This window comes from Habropoda laboriosa, unplaced genomic scaffold (assembly GCF_001263275.1).
Source record: "Habropoda laboriosa isolate 0110345459 unplaced genomic scaffold, ASM126327v1 scaffold15, whole genome shotgun sequence".
Classification (NCBI taxonomy): Eukaryota; Metazoa; Arthropoda; class Insecta; order Hymenoptera; family Apidae; genus Habropoda; species Habropoda laboriosa.
This window is the reverse complement of record NW_017100141.1, coordinates 592,062-608,259: the sequence shown is the minus strand read 5'-3', so window position 1 is coordinate 608,259 and position 16,198 is coordinate 592,062. Positions and strand designations below refer to the sequence as shown.

Below are 16,198 nucleotides of genomic sequence, written 5' to 3'. Positions count from 1 at the left end.
AAACTGTCCGGAGGTGTAGGCGTACTGGGTTTTTATATTGTTAGGACAGGGAGACAGGAGTAGCGGTAGATAAAGATAGAAGTGGAGAAAGTGGTGGAAACGGAAAATTCGTTCGTCCTCCTGCGAACCTGGATGCCACATGTGCGCTTCTTAGGCTACTCGAGGACGAAGGCAAGTCTTAACCCGGGGAGAGACAAAAGAACGGAAACTAAAATCTGAAGGAGTTGCAAAGGAGAAAGTTCGCGTGGAAGAATAGAACGAGGTTCGGTAAGGATTTGTTGACGACGACGTACCCGCCACACATGTATAACCGGAAGCCCTCCTAAGCCGCAAGGCACGGAGTATGTATGATAAATAAATAATAATAAATACACTGTCCTGTTATTACTAATTTACGATTTTTCGGAGCACATTGTTAAGAAAATTCTATTCGATCCTTTGCAGCCTTCCAAAGTTGACCAAACTGTAAATTCTTTGAAAAAATCTGAATAACGAAGATGTAGACTGTTTCTCTGGTCCATGGATCGAGCATTAGTCTTCGCGGATCTTCAGGCTCTCGGTAGAAAGAAGTAAAGAGTACGAACGCGCGTGCTCGTCGTTTCCACGGTTGTTTGACGTTCAGAGCCGATTCCAGAGGCTTCGAACAGTCGTCTTCGTCCCCTTTCACGTACTTTCTCGTTGGATCAGCGATATCGGCTCGGTTCTACTCGCCGCAGCTGTTCTCGCACAGGTGATCGACCGTTTGTTTGCATTCCTTCGTTCGACGAGTACTCATGCTTATCACGCGCTTCCTCGTTCACAGCTCGGAGAGCTCACGGTTGCACGCGTGAGTTCACCGCCTGCCTTTCGTATCTAATTTGCTTTCCACGCATATCATTAGCTGTCGCGGGCTTTTCCAACGCGCCTCTCCGCTCTTTCGCGTTTCGTTGTCTGGATTCAAATCGTCGCGTTCGAACGATGAATTTTTCAGGCAGCAACCCCATCGCAGACACCGATGAAATTTTCATTCGAATAATAACCGCCGCTGGCGTAAAGGCGGATCGATAATAAAAGCCTTGCATCATTGATGACGAAACCCCGACGATGTTTCCATTAATCTTCGCCCTGGTACCGGTGTCGGGTATCGTTTCAACGGGAAAGACAAATTATTTTGCGGGTGGAGAGTGCTGATTTGTCTTGTAGTTCAGTTTGATCTAGATTAAGAGAGCTGAGTGTAGTTTTTGTGAATTTTTTTGGGGGGAATGTGAAAGGATTTTTCGGTGCTTTTTCTCACAGACTTCAATCTTTATTTGTAGAAAGTTAAAATTGTGTTTAATTCGGTGCCTTTCCTCAATCTTTCCTTCAATCTTTATTTAGAGAAAATTAAGTTTGTGAGAAAAGGCACCGAAGAATCCTTTCATTTTCCCAGAAAAAATTAAAATTGTTTTTAATTTTCTATATAATTTGCATCTATTGGGTAACGAGTATCCTCTTCGAAAGAATATGCGGGTTTTAAGTCAAACTCAAATTTTCACAAACTTCTTAGAAACACTGGAACCTCGTCATTTTTCAGAAATTCAAAAGCAAACCTTGCACCTGTTTGTTGGAGGACAAAAGAGAGAATCCAGCGACAGGGCGAAAAGGAGCAACGATAAACGCACTCTCGGTCGTGTATAAACAGCTAATCGACACGAAAAAGACGCAAGAGAAAATAGGCATCGTGAACGTATAGGCACGTTAAAGTCCCGTTCCTCCTGTTTCTATTTAAACTCCGCATCAAACCGTAATTATCGTAATACGTATGCGTAACATGGCCACGTTGCATCGTGTAATAGCAGGATACGAGTAAACCTTCTATTTTCGCGGTGTCGCTAATTGTTACGACCGGGGAACATGCAAACATCCCACGATTTCCAGCCGGTGGCAGACCAAAAATAGCGCAGAGGCGAACCACGACGAAAGGAGCATGCAGGCCGAAGCGGAAAAGCGGCGAGAAAGTTACCGTTGTCGCGGTAATTCGCTTCAATTCGAACTCTGACCTCCGCGGGCAATTTCGAACGTGGTCAACCTACAAATATGGCGTTGCAGAGGTCAGGTTACGGAAACCACAGCTATCCAGACGAAATTTCAACGAATCTACCTGGACAAGTTTGAAAAATGTTCAAATTTCAAAGTTTAAGTTGCTCGGAAAAAGTTGGAAATCAAGAAGGGTCGTGACCTTTGTAACGCCATAATTCCGCGACACGGCACCGTAACGGGCTGCGAATACTCAGCCGGAACGAATTAATAATGCTTTGACTTCGACCACAATGCGATGCATACATTACCCGCGCAGCGCAACGTGTCGCGTTGAACAAACGGATACGTTTGCGGCCTGATTTATGCTCGTCGTAATTGAACGGCCGCGCTAATTGAATCGGCTCGCTTTTTGTCGCCGGAAATTCGTCACGGTAGCCCCTCCCCTCGCGACATCGTACAGAAATCCTCCGATGGAAAAAAAAAGAAGAACCGCGAGTAAAAAGTTCTTTTCACCGTGATTCCCTGGAAACACCGCATCTCCTTATGCCTCTCGAACAAATAAAGCAGTTAATCTTCGAGTAACATGTATCTCTTGTACATCCCATGGAATCACTGCCTTCTGAATCTCCTCGTTCTTCGAATTCGAAGCGAGACACACAGTGACCGTCATAAATCTACCAAGGCTACTATAAAAAATTCCTCGAAGCCTTAAGTTAACCCGTATCTCGCCAGACGGCTACTTCCACCAATTAAGTCATCCAGACCATCCTCCTAAATTTAATAAACCCTCCTCATCCTTAATTCACCTCTCTCCCTCTCTCCCCAAATAGATCGTAATCTTTCAATGCCCTGTCACACTCTGCTATCTGTCATTTCCCTCCGTCTGTATAAACGAGCATGAAACGAGAAGGAAAAAAAATGTTTTTTTGTCTGTTCCAGAGCCGCGTTAGGCCGCGTCTGCATGAAGCTGGTGGTTGTGATGGGCGTGACCTGGGTGGCCGACGTGGTCTCATGGGCAGTCGGCGGGCCTCAATACATCTGGTACTTCACCGACATGATAAACGCGTTCCAAGGAGTGCTGATCTTCGCGGTGGTTGGCTGCCAGCCGCAGGTACGCTCCGCGCTGAAGAGGATCTGCAACAGGAACCCGAGGACCAACGCCGGAAGGCAGGGAAACGGGCTGAGCACCACCAGCCACGGGATGCCCAGCATGGGCGACAGCGTCACTCAGAATCCGAGCACGAAGACCGCTCCGCTGGAAACCATCTGCTAAGCGAGTTCTCCAAGCCAGCCGCTTCCGACACACCAACAACTTCTCTCACCGAGCACGCTTTATTTCTTTCGGCGAACGCGGTCGTTACTTGCCGGTTCGCCGATAAACAGAAGACAGAAGAACGGAACAGCGCTAGGAGGACTCGCGGATCCTTGGACGATTCGGGATGCGGGCAGCTTGCCGAGGTCACGTTTATAAATTGATACCAGGTTTCTTCTTCTTTGGAGAACACGAAGATGTGTCTTCTGTTAGGTCGTCGATCGTCGAACTCGTGAATTTCGAGGCTGCGAGAGTAGAACGATCGATGTTCGCGTTTGGAGAACGGTAGAAGAGACTCTTCCTCGCAGTGATAATTGGAGAGTTTAGAAGTCGTCGACCCGGGAGAACCGTGAACTTGCGATGCTGGAAAAGAGTGACTTGGCGAAGTAGGCCTCTCTTATCCATCTGTTGAAAGTTCTCCTGTTGTCTGGTCGAGGGGTCGTCGACCTTGGAACGAAGAAGAAGCAGAAGCACGGTCGCGAAGAGCGCGTGAAACCGCGCATGTCCCCGCGGACCTAGGCGCGGCGGAGTACTCGCGAGAGAGCCGCGAGCCTGTCACTTTGAATAGTTCATTGTCTCGGTAGGGAACGGAACGGAGAGCAGAGAAAACAACGTGAAGCGACAAATATTCATAGAGACCCGTCCCTGGTTCGAGTCCCCTCTCGAGGGAGAGCCCCTCGGTCCGGTGGCTCTGTCTCTCGCGTCAGTCTCTGCGTTATCATCCTCAAATTCTACCAGTTCGTCCGTCTTTTCTTCGTCCAACCCTCCCTCCTTCCCCCCGTGTTAACGCGAGATCCGACGCGAGAATTCAATGTCCGTTCCGCTACGCGTCGAGAGAATCTGAGAGAGAACTTGGTCGTGTGGACAATATTCGTAGGAACCGGGAGCTTGGCGGTTCGATTATGCGCTGATGAGCAGAGTTAACGAGATGATTTGTGGCCGATATATATAACCAGACACGCTGAATTCGCGTTGATAAACGACGGTCAAAGTTTCGAGCGTCGCTTCTTTCTTTCTCTAATACACTTTGGTTTTTATCGTATGACGACTCGGCACATCCACGCCGTGGTTCGTTTAACTTTCTACGTGTTTTCGTAGCGACGTGGATTTTAAAGGGGGTAGAAAAGAAAGACTTGCGATTGGGACCACGTGACATAACGTTGACAAATTTTCCGCGGCTAGTTTCCTTTGGGGTAGGTTACGATTAAGGTCATCGACGACCTTGACCCGTGCTTCACCGAGCCACGAAAGGACGAACGATGAAATTCCGCGCTTTCTTCTGCGGCCCGTCCCGCATCGTTATTCATCGGGCGTGCCTTCAGCCACGAGCGATCACTCTTTCAATTTCATTTAGCATAAATTTGCATCGTGGCTGGATACAATCGTGGCTGCCATTAACGTGTAGCATTAGGAACCTTACGATGTAACCTCGTCGATATTGGCCACACACTATTCATTCTCTCTCTCTCTCTCTCTCTTGTAGCGTATCGAAAGACTCGATTTCTTCTTCGTCTATCTCTCGGCAACGGATTGCGAATTAAGAGGGGCTCGAAGAGAAGAAAAAGAGAAAAGAAAAAAAAAAAGGATCAGCACTGCCAAAATGAATTTCTACGGCAAGACTCGAAGCAACAGATTTTATTTCTTAATTGACAAGTTGCGGCAACCTTTTGATAAGAGTTTACAATTGCGTCAGTAATTTTTTCACCGAAAGCACAATGAAGCATCGTTTGTACGTATCTAATTAGGATTATTCTTTTGATACTTTTAATACAGCGGTACGAAGTAAACACAGTAGATCATTGATCGAAAATAATATCCGATCGAACTTTGCAATAAATTGTATCAGATTGTACTCGAATGAAATGAAGAAGAAGAAGCGGTTTGCGTTTTTCGTTCAGATGAGTCACGCTTTCACGGAGTCATACGTAGGTAGGTCAGGGCATAATGGACGACAACTCGTGACAATACACACTAGGAATTCAATGCCTTCTGAAATGCCTTCCAAACGTGGTGTTCAACGTGCCGAATTGTATACAATAGGGAACCAGACGGAGACCAGGTGAAGTCTCCTCGGTTCTCTTATCGCGTGCGACCGCGCGAGATTACAATTTCTCCGCGCGATTACCGGCGTAATTTCCGATGACATTCCCTCAAGACAGACGTTATATTCTATATCTCTGAATTAATCAACGAAGTGACGTTCATTTCGAAGATTCCGTTTTATTTATATTTCATTGGACGAACAGTGAAATTTTAAGTTTCTTTCTTTTTCCTTTTAAATGGCTTTTAATGTGAAATCGAGTGGAACGTCATGGGAAGTCGCCGGTGCAACAGCACGGACCGCATAAAAACCGTCTCACGTCTGCGTAGAGTTAGTACCTCGCACTCGAGTTTGCTATTCTTTAGACCACACGTATACGCGTAGTTCTCGACGCGTGAACCGGAGTAGAGTAATCATTGTCATTGTTTCTTCAGGTGCATCCAAGAGACTGAGCCGTGTACCCTACGCTCATGTTAAACGAAACTATCTGAACTCGCTGCGAAGATACTCGCAGCTGTTTTCTCAATTCAAATTGCACCTGTTGCATTTACCGAATCGATAATAATAATACTAAGGAAAAATCGAGCAAAATTACAATATAAGTAAAATGGATGTGTTCGTAGGAGAACAGATAGTTTCAGCAACCACGTTAGTTCCTTTTCTTCTAAAGTACGAATGATAGAGAGTAGAACGAACGTCGTCGATGGTGTATCAATTGAAAATGAAAATTCCCTCTTTTTGCTCAGGTCGCGTAAATAATTAAGGGTAAATGTAAAATCGTTCGATTCTTTGCCGACGCTCGGATCGACTCTGTGTGCGTGACATGAGTGCGTGCGTGCGTGCACGTAATAATTGCGTGACAATGCGAGCGTGTGAACGGCGCTGTGTAATTAGCCTATTAACGAGCAGTAACTTCGTTATAAATCCCTTTCTGCTGTGTATAATCGCGGGCGAACAATGCGTAACGAGCTTGGCGACAGTCGAGCCTAGGTAACTCTTTCGTTTCTCGGTGTATTCGTGTTTCCAAGGCGGACACTGTGAATCGTCCCGTTTTACACATCTGACATGACGAAACCGCGACGCGTTCAAGGTATCAAGTTAATCGTCGTTGTCGTCGGAGTTCTCGTTACGCATCGATCGTCCCATCGCCATCGCATCTCTCCTTGTAGATAGCATTCTCTTGTCATTATGTTACTTTTTGTAATTATAGCGAACGTTGTGTCGCGTTGCTCTTAACCGGGGCTCACTAAGCGTATAAGTTATTCAAGTCCGTCGTATGCGATTAATTTCACGATTTAAAAAAGAGAGAAAAAAAGAATACACAATTACGGAGATCCTTTTGTTGTTGGAGAAAAAGAAACAAGTAATCGCAGGACGGACCTCGGTGTACATTAACTCAACATTCAGCGTACTCGACGATAGTATTCGTCTGGTAGTTAGGGTAATCGATGAGCTAAGGAGGACAACGTAGCCTTAAACTAATTTATTCGGAGTAGTCGTTGTTGGAGTATGATATGAACAATAAGAGGAACGTAACGTATAGTACACGCATACATAAACGGTATACACGTACACGGTAGCTTGCCAGTATAGAGACGTAGAATTTAAGGGGGAAACGCGTGAATCACGACGAGGGCACGGAGGTGGAGGGAGAAAGGAAAGAGGAGAAATTGGCGATCGTTCTGGGAGAAAATCCTCCTCGCGATCAAGCTCGAGACGCGTAACGATTATTGAGGACCGCGTGCCTTCGCGTAATTTACGTGCGTGCATTCTCGCAGCGTGGAAAATCCAACGTTGAATGCAACATCGAGGACGTTTCTTTCCGAGAAACGCGTTTGCTACGTTAACCATGCCTCGAGAGAGAGAGAGAGTTGATTTGAAAATTCTTCATTTCTAATTGTACAAGAAACACGATGGAACGATTGAAATTGTAACGGACGGATGTTTGATTTTCAACGTTAGGATTCTTCACGATGCGGATGGTTTCGCAGTTTGGCCAAAATAGTTCGTCACTTTTTTGTATATTTTTTACAGCGATGTCACGGAGGACACAACGAAGAATCGTTTGGTCGGTTGGGAAACTGTTTAAAAAGTTTGGTAAAGGTCGATTCTTCGGTGAACTATAGGAGGCTATTATAGAGAGACAATAGTATTAAAACTCGTCGAGCGTATTTTAGAGACGGGTTTGTGGCGAGCTCGTCTTGGCTCGATTAACCATGTAGAGAGAGCGAGAGAGAGAGGAAACAGAGCCAGATTACCATGGTAGAGAAATTTATGATTGCAACGACCCTGTACTACGGCCGATCGTACACCATTCCTGTACAATGTATCGTAACAGTATTTACTATCGCACTAATGGTAATAAATGATAACTGTTAGTACATTTCCTGTTTCCGTCTCGTATTTATTACCTCTGCTTAGTCCTAGCTAGTTCCTCGATATTCTCCAGTTATCCTGTTTTTTTTTTTCCAATGTAAAATAAACGAAATATACGTATAGATGTAAATGTACTCCTTTCGTCCTTATCCGTTACAATAGACTATAAGTATCATTTTAGTTTTAAGATTGAAAGGAACGTAAGGGTACTGTCGCGCGTGCCTACAATGGGTAAATTGATTATACCAGTAATCTCATAACGACGTTTACTGTGGGTATGCTTCATCAATTCGGTAGTGAGAAGTTTGAAGCTGGACGAACCCTTCCTAATTCAATCAGGCAACTTCCCTGTCATGGACTCTGACATTAGCCCAACGAAACGGAAACTTCGACCGCATTGTAAGTTAGAGACAATTACTCAGACCTTATTAAACGGACGAATGTTACAAGTAGCCTGCAATTGAATTTCGTCCCGACCACGTAAATCCCAAGTTACGCGAACTGTGTTCCAAACACCAGCACCGTGTTGTTGACACACGAGTTATTAGTAACTTCTGTCCGGTTTCGAAACGCGAGCAAACACGGTGTTTCGATAATTCTTGTCAACAGACTAGACAGGCTTCTATTTAAGGAAGATTGATGGGCGCTGTGCATCCGGTGGTTAAACAACGCAGGGCAACGACCTTTTTGTTTACTATGCCAACGTGAATCGAACGTGCGCGACCGATAGTTGAGTGACATCTTGAGAATTTGGGTCGCCCTCGATTTCCGATAGACGTTTTAATCGAACCACCGACTTCTTTTCCATTCAATCACGGTCATTTTCAGCTGTTACATCTGCTGACATGATAAATAAACACGTACGACATGTGCAATTTAAACATGTTATTTATTTCTATCGATTCGATATTACACGCATGTCCTACTATGGACATTTGATCTGATATAATATATCATTCGCAAGATAGTGCTTGGAGTGATACCTGGGATTCGACTGGCTGCAGCAATCTGTGGAATAAAAAATAGTAAGACTGTAAGAGTGATTGAGATAAGTGAAAAGTAATTAAAATTCATTTATAAATATATACGTACGGTGTACGGTTGTAATTCCGAGAGTTTTTCCTTTTCTTCCGTGGATAGGTTTAATTGACGTCTGTATGGAAACATAAAGTCAATGGTTAAGAAGACAGATTACACTTGATAGATATCAACAATATTCATTTCGCGTAATTAAACGTACAAGCTATAGTCCATCGTTGGCGGTATGATCATCTGTTCGTTCTTGCGAATTTCATTGACCTCTTGCTGTTGTCCCTCGATGCCCGCTTCATAAATCCCTTCTATCTGCAGGATCAATTGGTTGGTTAAAATAATCAACGACGAAGCTGTACTGATTTACGATATTACTCGCGGCAAGACGTTATTGTTGCTTTCATCTGGTGTACATTAACGACGAACGAGTAAAATCTTTCATTTTCACAAACCTGTAATCTTTGCTTCACGATTGGATCATCGGCGAGATGTCCAAAACGCTCTGGAAATGCTGCGATTATCATATCGATGTTTACATTTGGGTTACGTAGCATATCGAAAGCAGATTTCAGTTGAGAATTTTTAGTCATTGGTAAATTAAGCACCTTGCACCACTTTATACACGAGTATATATCTTTTTTAAGCAATTCGATATTTTCGTCCAGTTTGGATAAAATTGCTTCTGTTTTCCTCATTCGTTCCTCTGATACGCAACCACTTTCGTAACCTTTTCTAGTGAGTCTTCGATCTGCGTTATCCGGTCGTAGACTCAGTCGAAATTCTGCACGACTGGTGAACATTCTATAGGGTTCGTTTGTTCCACAGATTATAAGATCGTCGATAAGGACACCGGTGTAACTTTCTGTTCGACTTAGTATCAGAGGCTTTTTATTGAGAACCTGATAAGTAAATGTTTAGAAATAAAGTGAAAAACAAATTCCACGAAATCCTAAATTTTTTAATAAATAAAGTTAACCTTAGCTGCAGCGTTAACACCTGCTACAATTCCTTGTGCGGCTGCTTCCTCGTAACCGGTTGTACCATTTATCTGTCCAGCAAGAAATAATCCTGGTATTCTTTTTGTTTCTAATGTAACGTTTAGTTCCCTTGGATCGATGTAATCGTATTCTACTCCATAACCTGGTTTTACTATCCACGAACATATAAAATTGTATCGAAGTAATTAAAAGCACGAAGTATTATTTAAAAAAGAACGTACACATTTTTGCATTTTCTAATGCTGGAATACATTTGATAAGTTCTTCTTGTTTCTCCGCGGGGAGTGTACACGATAATCCACTAGGATAAATTATAGGTGAATCTAATCCTTCCGGTTCTAGCCAAATTTGATGCTCGGAAGACGCAAATTTGAGAACTTTGCTTTCTATGCTTGGACAATACCGTGGTCCTGATATTTCTTCTGTAACGTGTAAGTTACAATGCATATTATCTTTTATAATTTTTGTGATAGCGTCCGTTGTATAAGTTAAATAACAGCTCATTTGTTGTTCCACAGGTAACCAAACAGTTTCGTTCATAAACGAAAATGGTGTTGATACTTCGTCTGGTTTCTGTTCTATGCACACAGAAAAATCGATTGTTGATTTTTCTAATCTCGGTGGTGTACCTGCCGAAATATCGAAACACGTTTACACATTTCGATCTTTGTAAATAAAAGATATCAAATATGAGACAATTACCAGTTTTTAATCTTCCCATCTTAAACCCAATTCTTTCTAATGTATTAGCTAATTCTATACTGGGTTCATCACCAAGTCTACCAGCAGGTCTTTTTTCTAAACCAATATTAATTTCACCCTTTAAAAAGGTGCCTGTTGTTATAACAACAGCATCACTGTGTATTTTTGTTCCATCTCCTGTAAAATAACATTTTTAAATCTTTCATTCTTTCAAAACTACAATAACAATAACATACTTAAAATTATTCCACGGCAATGTGGAGAATCTCCATGTAAAATTAAATCTTCTACGGAAGATTCGCATATTTGTAGGCCAGGTGTACTGAAAAGTTCTTTTTGAAGATGTTTTTTATATAAATCGCGATCTATTTGGGCTCTGTAACCCCATACAGCTGGTCCTTTACTCTTGTTTAATATTTTATATTGAATTCCAGACAGATCACATATACGACAACAAATGCCATCTAAAGCATCCACTTCTCTCATGAGATTTCCCTTCCCAATTCCACCAAAGGATGGATTGCATGACATTTCTCCTACAAAAACACTGTTGTAAATTTGTTTTCAATAATGTCTGATTTTGAAAGACAAATAATGTTCGTACCTACTGTGCCTTTTTTATGAGTAACTAGTAACGTCTTTGCACCCATTCTGGCAGCAGCTGCACAAGCTTCTGTACCAGCATGACCACCTCCAATGACAACGACATCAAATTTACATTGATCATTGTTAGAGGAAATATTTCTTAGTAATTGCAGAAATCCTGGTCCATACTTTCTGCCTAATAAAGGCAGTCTGAGATTTTTAGAACTCATTTTATTTTGACAATAACCTAACCTGGGACAGAAAATAAAATATTCTGCTAAACGTATGTTCAATTATTTATTACAATAATTAGGTATACATTAGGTGTGTACAAAGATATAAAAAATTCAGTGGTTTCTAATTTCTTAAATAATGAATTGTATTTAAGTGCATCGTGAAGTTTTGGCAGTATTAATTTGCCACACATAGTTTCTTTATTTAGAAAATTCATATTCATATAGTGCAAGTTATTTATAAACTCTATAACAAAGTTGAAACAGTTCATTGACATTTCATCATAATTTTCAGACTTCCACTTAGTGTCTTTTAATATTAGTTTTAATGTTTCATTCCAATGACTCTCCCAAGATGAAGGAATTATATTTAATGCAATACAATTTGTCCATTTTGCACAATCATTTAGTATTAAACCTTGCTTGTCATATTCAAAAACAATTCCTTCTGAATTTGTGATTCCTATGTGCAAATCATTAGCAATATGATAATCATTTAAGAAAGTGCCTTCAGATGGTCTAATAACTATACTGTTTGGCTCGTATTTCGCATTATTATATGGATAAGGAACAAGGAAAGGTTCTATGTCATAATCTAAAATGCACGACTGGCAAATCGGACATATTTTCGGAACATTTTTACAAAATATGCTTTTTGAAGAACAGTGACGAAAACAGATTATTTTTGTATCAGAGGCCATAATTTATTTTCAAATGAATTAAAAAACGTTTGGTAACAAATGATAACATAGGTAAATAAAAGTTAGGTTATGGTGATGAGGTTAATGATCAAGGGAGTAATCTTCAGGATTAGGATCATGTTCCTGGTCCGTGCATTCACGTAAATGTATGTGATAAAAGCTACAAACGAAACACACTATTTTGAATAAAACTTATAAATAATATTTTTTATAGAGAAAGAATGCGTCGTAAAAAGATACTTTACCTATGCAACTTATAAAATATATTCAATTTCAGATCGTTTATTTACACCTTCACACAGTTTTAGTATATATCTTTACGTTTAATATTAAACTTCTTTTATTACTACTCATCACATATTAAATATACGGATACTAGACCATAAACGACGTACATAATAGACCCTATTATCTTATGGGACATTTTGTCCCGGACTTCGAAGCCTGATCATTTTCGTGTCGCTACCAACGTTACCGATTCAGCGTAGAATAAGATTACAGCATTAGTAGTGGTTGGAATTGGAATAAAACGTAACTATGAAATTACAAATAAGAAAATAACACAATTGTTTATTGGTAGATGATTCATTACATGCGCATGTTCTACTACTGTCAAAAGATCGTGAACAGTTCTATCCACGCAATCCGATATGTATATTTAGTCGTGCTTACTACAAAGGATATCTGGTCGAGGTATTTAGCAATACAGAAATAAGTAAGGCAAGGGAAAACAGACCGGTAGAAGAAGATAGCACTAGACAAATGAGTTAGACAAGGAAGGGAATACAGATAGACAAGGACAGCACTCGTGAAACGAGTTAGACAAGGAAAGAAATAGAGGTAGAGAAGGATAGCACCAGTGGAATGAGTTAGATAAGGAAAGGTATAGAGATAGATAAGGACAGAAAAAATGGCGGGCGAGACGGCCATCTCGCGTCTGGTGACGCGAACTACGATTTCTTAATAGGATCACAGAATATAAACAGAGGTATTAGACAAGGATAGCACTAGTGTGCGACAAGGATAGAGAGAGAACGTTTCCTATTGGCTGGCGGGCCGCTGAGCTCCGCCTCCCTGGGCCTCAGCCACGTGGGTCGGTGAAAAATCATTAATAACTCAATAATTACGATATTTCTATGAACTTTAAGAATTGAAAAATGAAGTACGAACCATCAGCAACTTTCTCATATAGTTTTTAATTCACTAGACCCTTCCAATAATTAGTTATTAACAATTATTGTGCAGAGTGTAGGCAGCAATATCGCACACCCTTTCGGTTTTTCATTAATTTCATGGCTTTGCACAAATAATTCATACACTTTCATACATGCGTTCGAAAGGTGATTCCTTTAACTACTTTCTCGTTATATTGTCATTAATATATCTATCGTAATTTGCAAGATATTAAACATTATTTGGGTAAGTACTACACTCGTCGTATTCAAGTGTAACACATTTCCGTCATTTTCATCAAAAAGCATGATTAATTGTGCACGTTCAGGCATGGAGAATATAGTACAGGCCCTCATCTATATTCTACAATCATTTTTGTAGCCGTAAGTGATGTAGTTTATTAGATATTAGCAATTGTTTATAACAGTCCGGTATACTCGAGTACGATGACTAGGTGACGCTCCCGTAAAATGTTTAACAACTCCTAAACTAAACCGAATATGTTAATAAAAATTACATGGGAATATAGCCAAAGGAGTTGCTTTTCAGATGCGTATAGCTAGTTGTACGAGAATTTAGCAGAAAACTATGAAATTATTGAAAAACCGTAAAGATATTACACCCGATTAAAAAGTCGCATTCAATAGTAATATATTTTCGTTATTTCAATAGAAATACGTGTCTAATTATACACTTTCAAGTATGCAGAATGTAGAATGGACTTTTATCTATATTCTACAATTGGTTTGGTAGCCATAAGTGGTGTGGTTTATTAGATATTAGCAATTGTTTATAACAGTTCATTATAGTCCAGTACGATGAACAGGGGACGCTCCCATATAATATTTAATAACTCCTAAACTGAAGGGAATATGTTAATAAAGATTGTACGAGAATGTAGCCAAAAGAGTTTCCTTCAATTTGCGTATAGTTAGTTGCACGAGAATTTAGTGGAAAACTATGAAATTATTGAAAAACCGTAAAGGTGCTTGACGGTACGCGGTATCGTTTCCGACATCACGTACTAAAACTGTTAATAACTAATTATTGAAAGGGTTTAGAGCACTAAAAACTATATGTGAAAGTTGCTGAAGGTCCACACTTCATTTTTCAATTCTAAAAGTTGTCAAAATCATCCTAATTATCGAGTTATTAATAAAAATTACGGAAATGTTTTACGTTTGAATACGACGAGTGTAGTACTTACCCAAATAATGCTTAATACCTCGCAAACTACGACGAACATGTTAATGAAAATATAACGAGAAGCTAGCTAAAGGAATAGCCTTTCGAACACACGTATGAATGTGCATAAATGATTTGTATAAAGCTACGAAATTAATGAAAAACCTGAAGGGTGTGCGGTATGGTTCCCGACATCCCGTACTAAAATTGTTAATAACTAATTACTGAAAGGTTTCAGAGCACTAAAAACTATATGTGAAAGTTGCTAAAGGACCACACTCTATTCTTCAATTCCAAAAGTTCACAAAATCGTCCTAATTATCGAGTTATTAATAATTTTTCACCGACCCACGTGGCTGAGGCTCAGGGAGGCGGAGCTCAGCGGCCCGCCAGCCAATGGGAAGCGTTCCCTCTCTGTCCTTGTCGCACACTAGTGCTTTCCTTGTCTAATACCTCTGTGTATATCATGTGTTCCTATTAAGAAATCGAAGTTCGCGTCACCAGACGCGAGATGACGATAGTCTTTCCCGCCAATCTCTTCTGTCCTTGTCTATCCCTATATCTTTTCTTGTCGAACTCATTGATCAAGCTATCCTTCTCTAACGCTATTGTATATATATTTAATTCATGTTTATGGTGAATATTTAATTGTTTTAACATTACTAATAATGTAGATAGTAACGTACAGTTTCTCGCTTATTTTCAAGTACTATAACTGCAGAATTGTTGGAACTCTTATATAAAATTGATACATACCTTAACTCAACAAAACATCTGAATTAGTTAATTTCGCATGAAATTAACAATTGGATTCGATAGACTATGTAGAGGAGTTATTTATACGGGTGGAGAAATATGTTGAAAATGTATAATGACGTTTTTTTTTGCGCGGAGCCATTGTTCCCGTGCTAGTTGAGATTGCCAATTGATCGAGATGTCGGACACGGTTGCGGTAGCAGGAAAAGAACTTTTATATCGTTGAACGGTGATTTTTAAGTAGCAAGATACTTTTATTTCACTGTTCATCTTTGACACTTGAATGCACACATTGTTGCAGCCTCTATTCTGGAATGCAACATCGATGGAAGCACTATTTCGAATGCAAAACATTGTTGTACGTGTTACTTTTGAATGCAACATTGCTTGAAGCGTTATATTTGAACGCAAACATTGTTGGAATCTCTATTTCAGATTGCAACATTATTAGAAACGTTATTTCGAACGCAAACATTATTGTAAGCGCTACGCTTGAATGTAACACTGTTAGAAGCGTCATTCTCGCTTGCAACATCGTTAACTCCTATTATTTTCGAATGCACAATGTTGCAAACGCGTTCTGGATTTGCAACTTTGTTGCATCGTTGAACGGTGATTTTTAAGTAGCAAGATACTTTTATTTCACTGTTCATCTTTGAAACTTTTATGCACACATTGTTGCAGTCTCCATTCTCGAATGCAACATCGATGGAAGCACTATTTCGAATGCAAAACATTGTTGTACGCGTTACTTTTGAATGCAACATTGCTTGAAGCGTTATATTTGAACGCAAACATTGTTGGAATCTCTATTTCTGATTGCAACATTAATAGAAGCGTTATTTCGAACGCAAACATCATTACAAGCACTACGCTTGAATGTAACATTGTTACAAGCGTCATTCTCACTTGTAACATCGCTAACTCGGATTATTTTCGAATGCACATTATGGCAAACGTGTTATCGCGTTTGCAACATTGTTGCCGGGAATTGTTCTCCAAAAACGCACATTGTTGCACGGGGGCACCGTTTTGCAACTTTGTTGCCTCGAGACGCTCCCGAAAATTGCACATTGTTGCAAAACGGCGCGTCGTGCAACAATGTG

General features: G+C 40.6%; 2 protein-coding genes across 2 annotated transcripts in view; one reads left to right on the top strand and one right to left on the bottom strand.

The window, feature by feature from the left end:
- The window catches only part of LOC108571409 (probable G-protein coupled receptor Mth-like 1), a 142,075-nt gene extending 138,754 nt beyond the window's left edge, over positions 1–3,321 (top strand). Inside the window, exon 7 of the mRNA XM_017933439.1 lies at positions 2,938–3,321. Coding sequence (XP_017788928.1) covers positions 2,938–3,271 — 334 coding nt within the window. The 3' untranslated portion in view covers positions 3,272–3,321. The remainder of the gene's footprint in view (positions 1–2,937) is intronic.
- Positions 3,322–8,636: 5,315 nt separating this feature from the next.
- LOC108570678 (protein MTO1 homolog, mitochondrial) lies at positions 8,637–12,233 on the bottom strand. The gene is made up of 10 exons (XM_017932573.1): positions 12,224–12,233; positions 11,064–11,296; positions 10,696–10,995; positions 10,460–10,636; positions 9,979–10,386; positions 9,736–9,908; positions 9,212–9,658; positions 8,968–9,071; positions 8,820–8,880; positions 8,637–8,735 (listed from the first exon to the last, which is right to left on the bottom strand). The coding sequence occupies exons 2-10, from the start codon at positions 11,272–11,274 to the stop codon at positions 8,637–8,639; spliced, it is 1,980 nt and encodes a 659-aa protein (XP_017788062.1). The 5' UTR covers positions 11,275–11,296; positions 12,224–12,233.
- Between the last annotated feature and the right edge of the window lie 3,965 nt (positions 12,234–16,198).

Coding starts and splice junctions, on each gene's coding strand:
- LOC108570678 (XM_017932573.1), bottom strand. CDS start 11,274: ATGAGTTCTAAAAATCTCAGACTGCCTTTATTAGGCAGAAAGTATGGA. Junction 10,387..10,459: donor GATGGGAAGATTAAAAACTG/GTAATTGTCTCA, acceptor ATATTTCGGCAG/GTACACCACCGAGATTAGAA. Junction 9,659..9,735: donor GTGTTAACGCTGCAGCTAAG/GTTAACTTTATT, acceptor TTTACTTATCAG/GTTCTCAATAAAAAGCCTCT.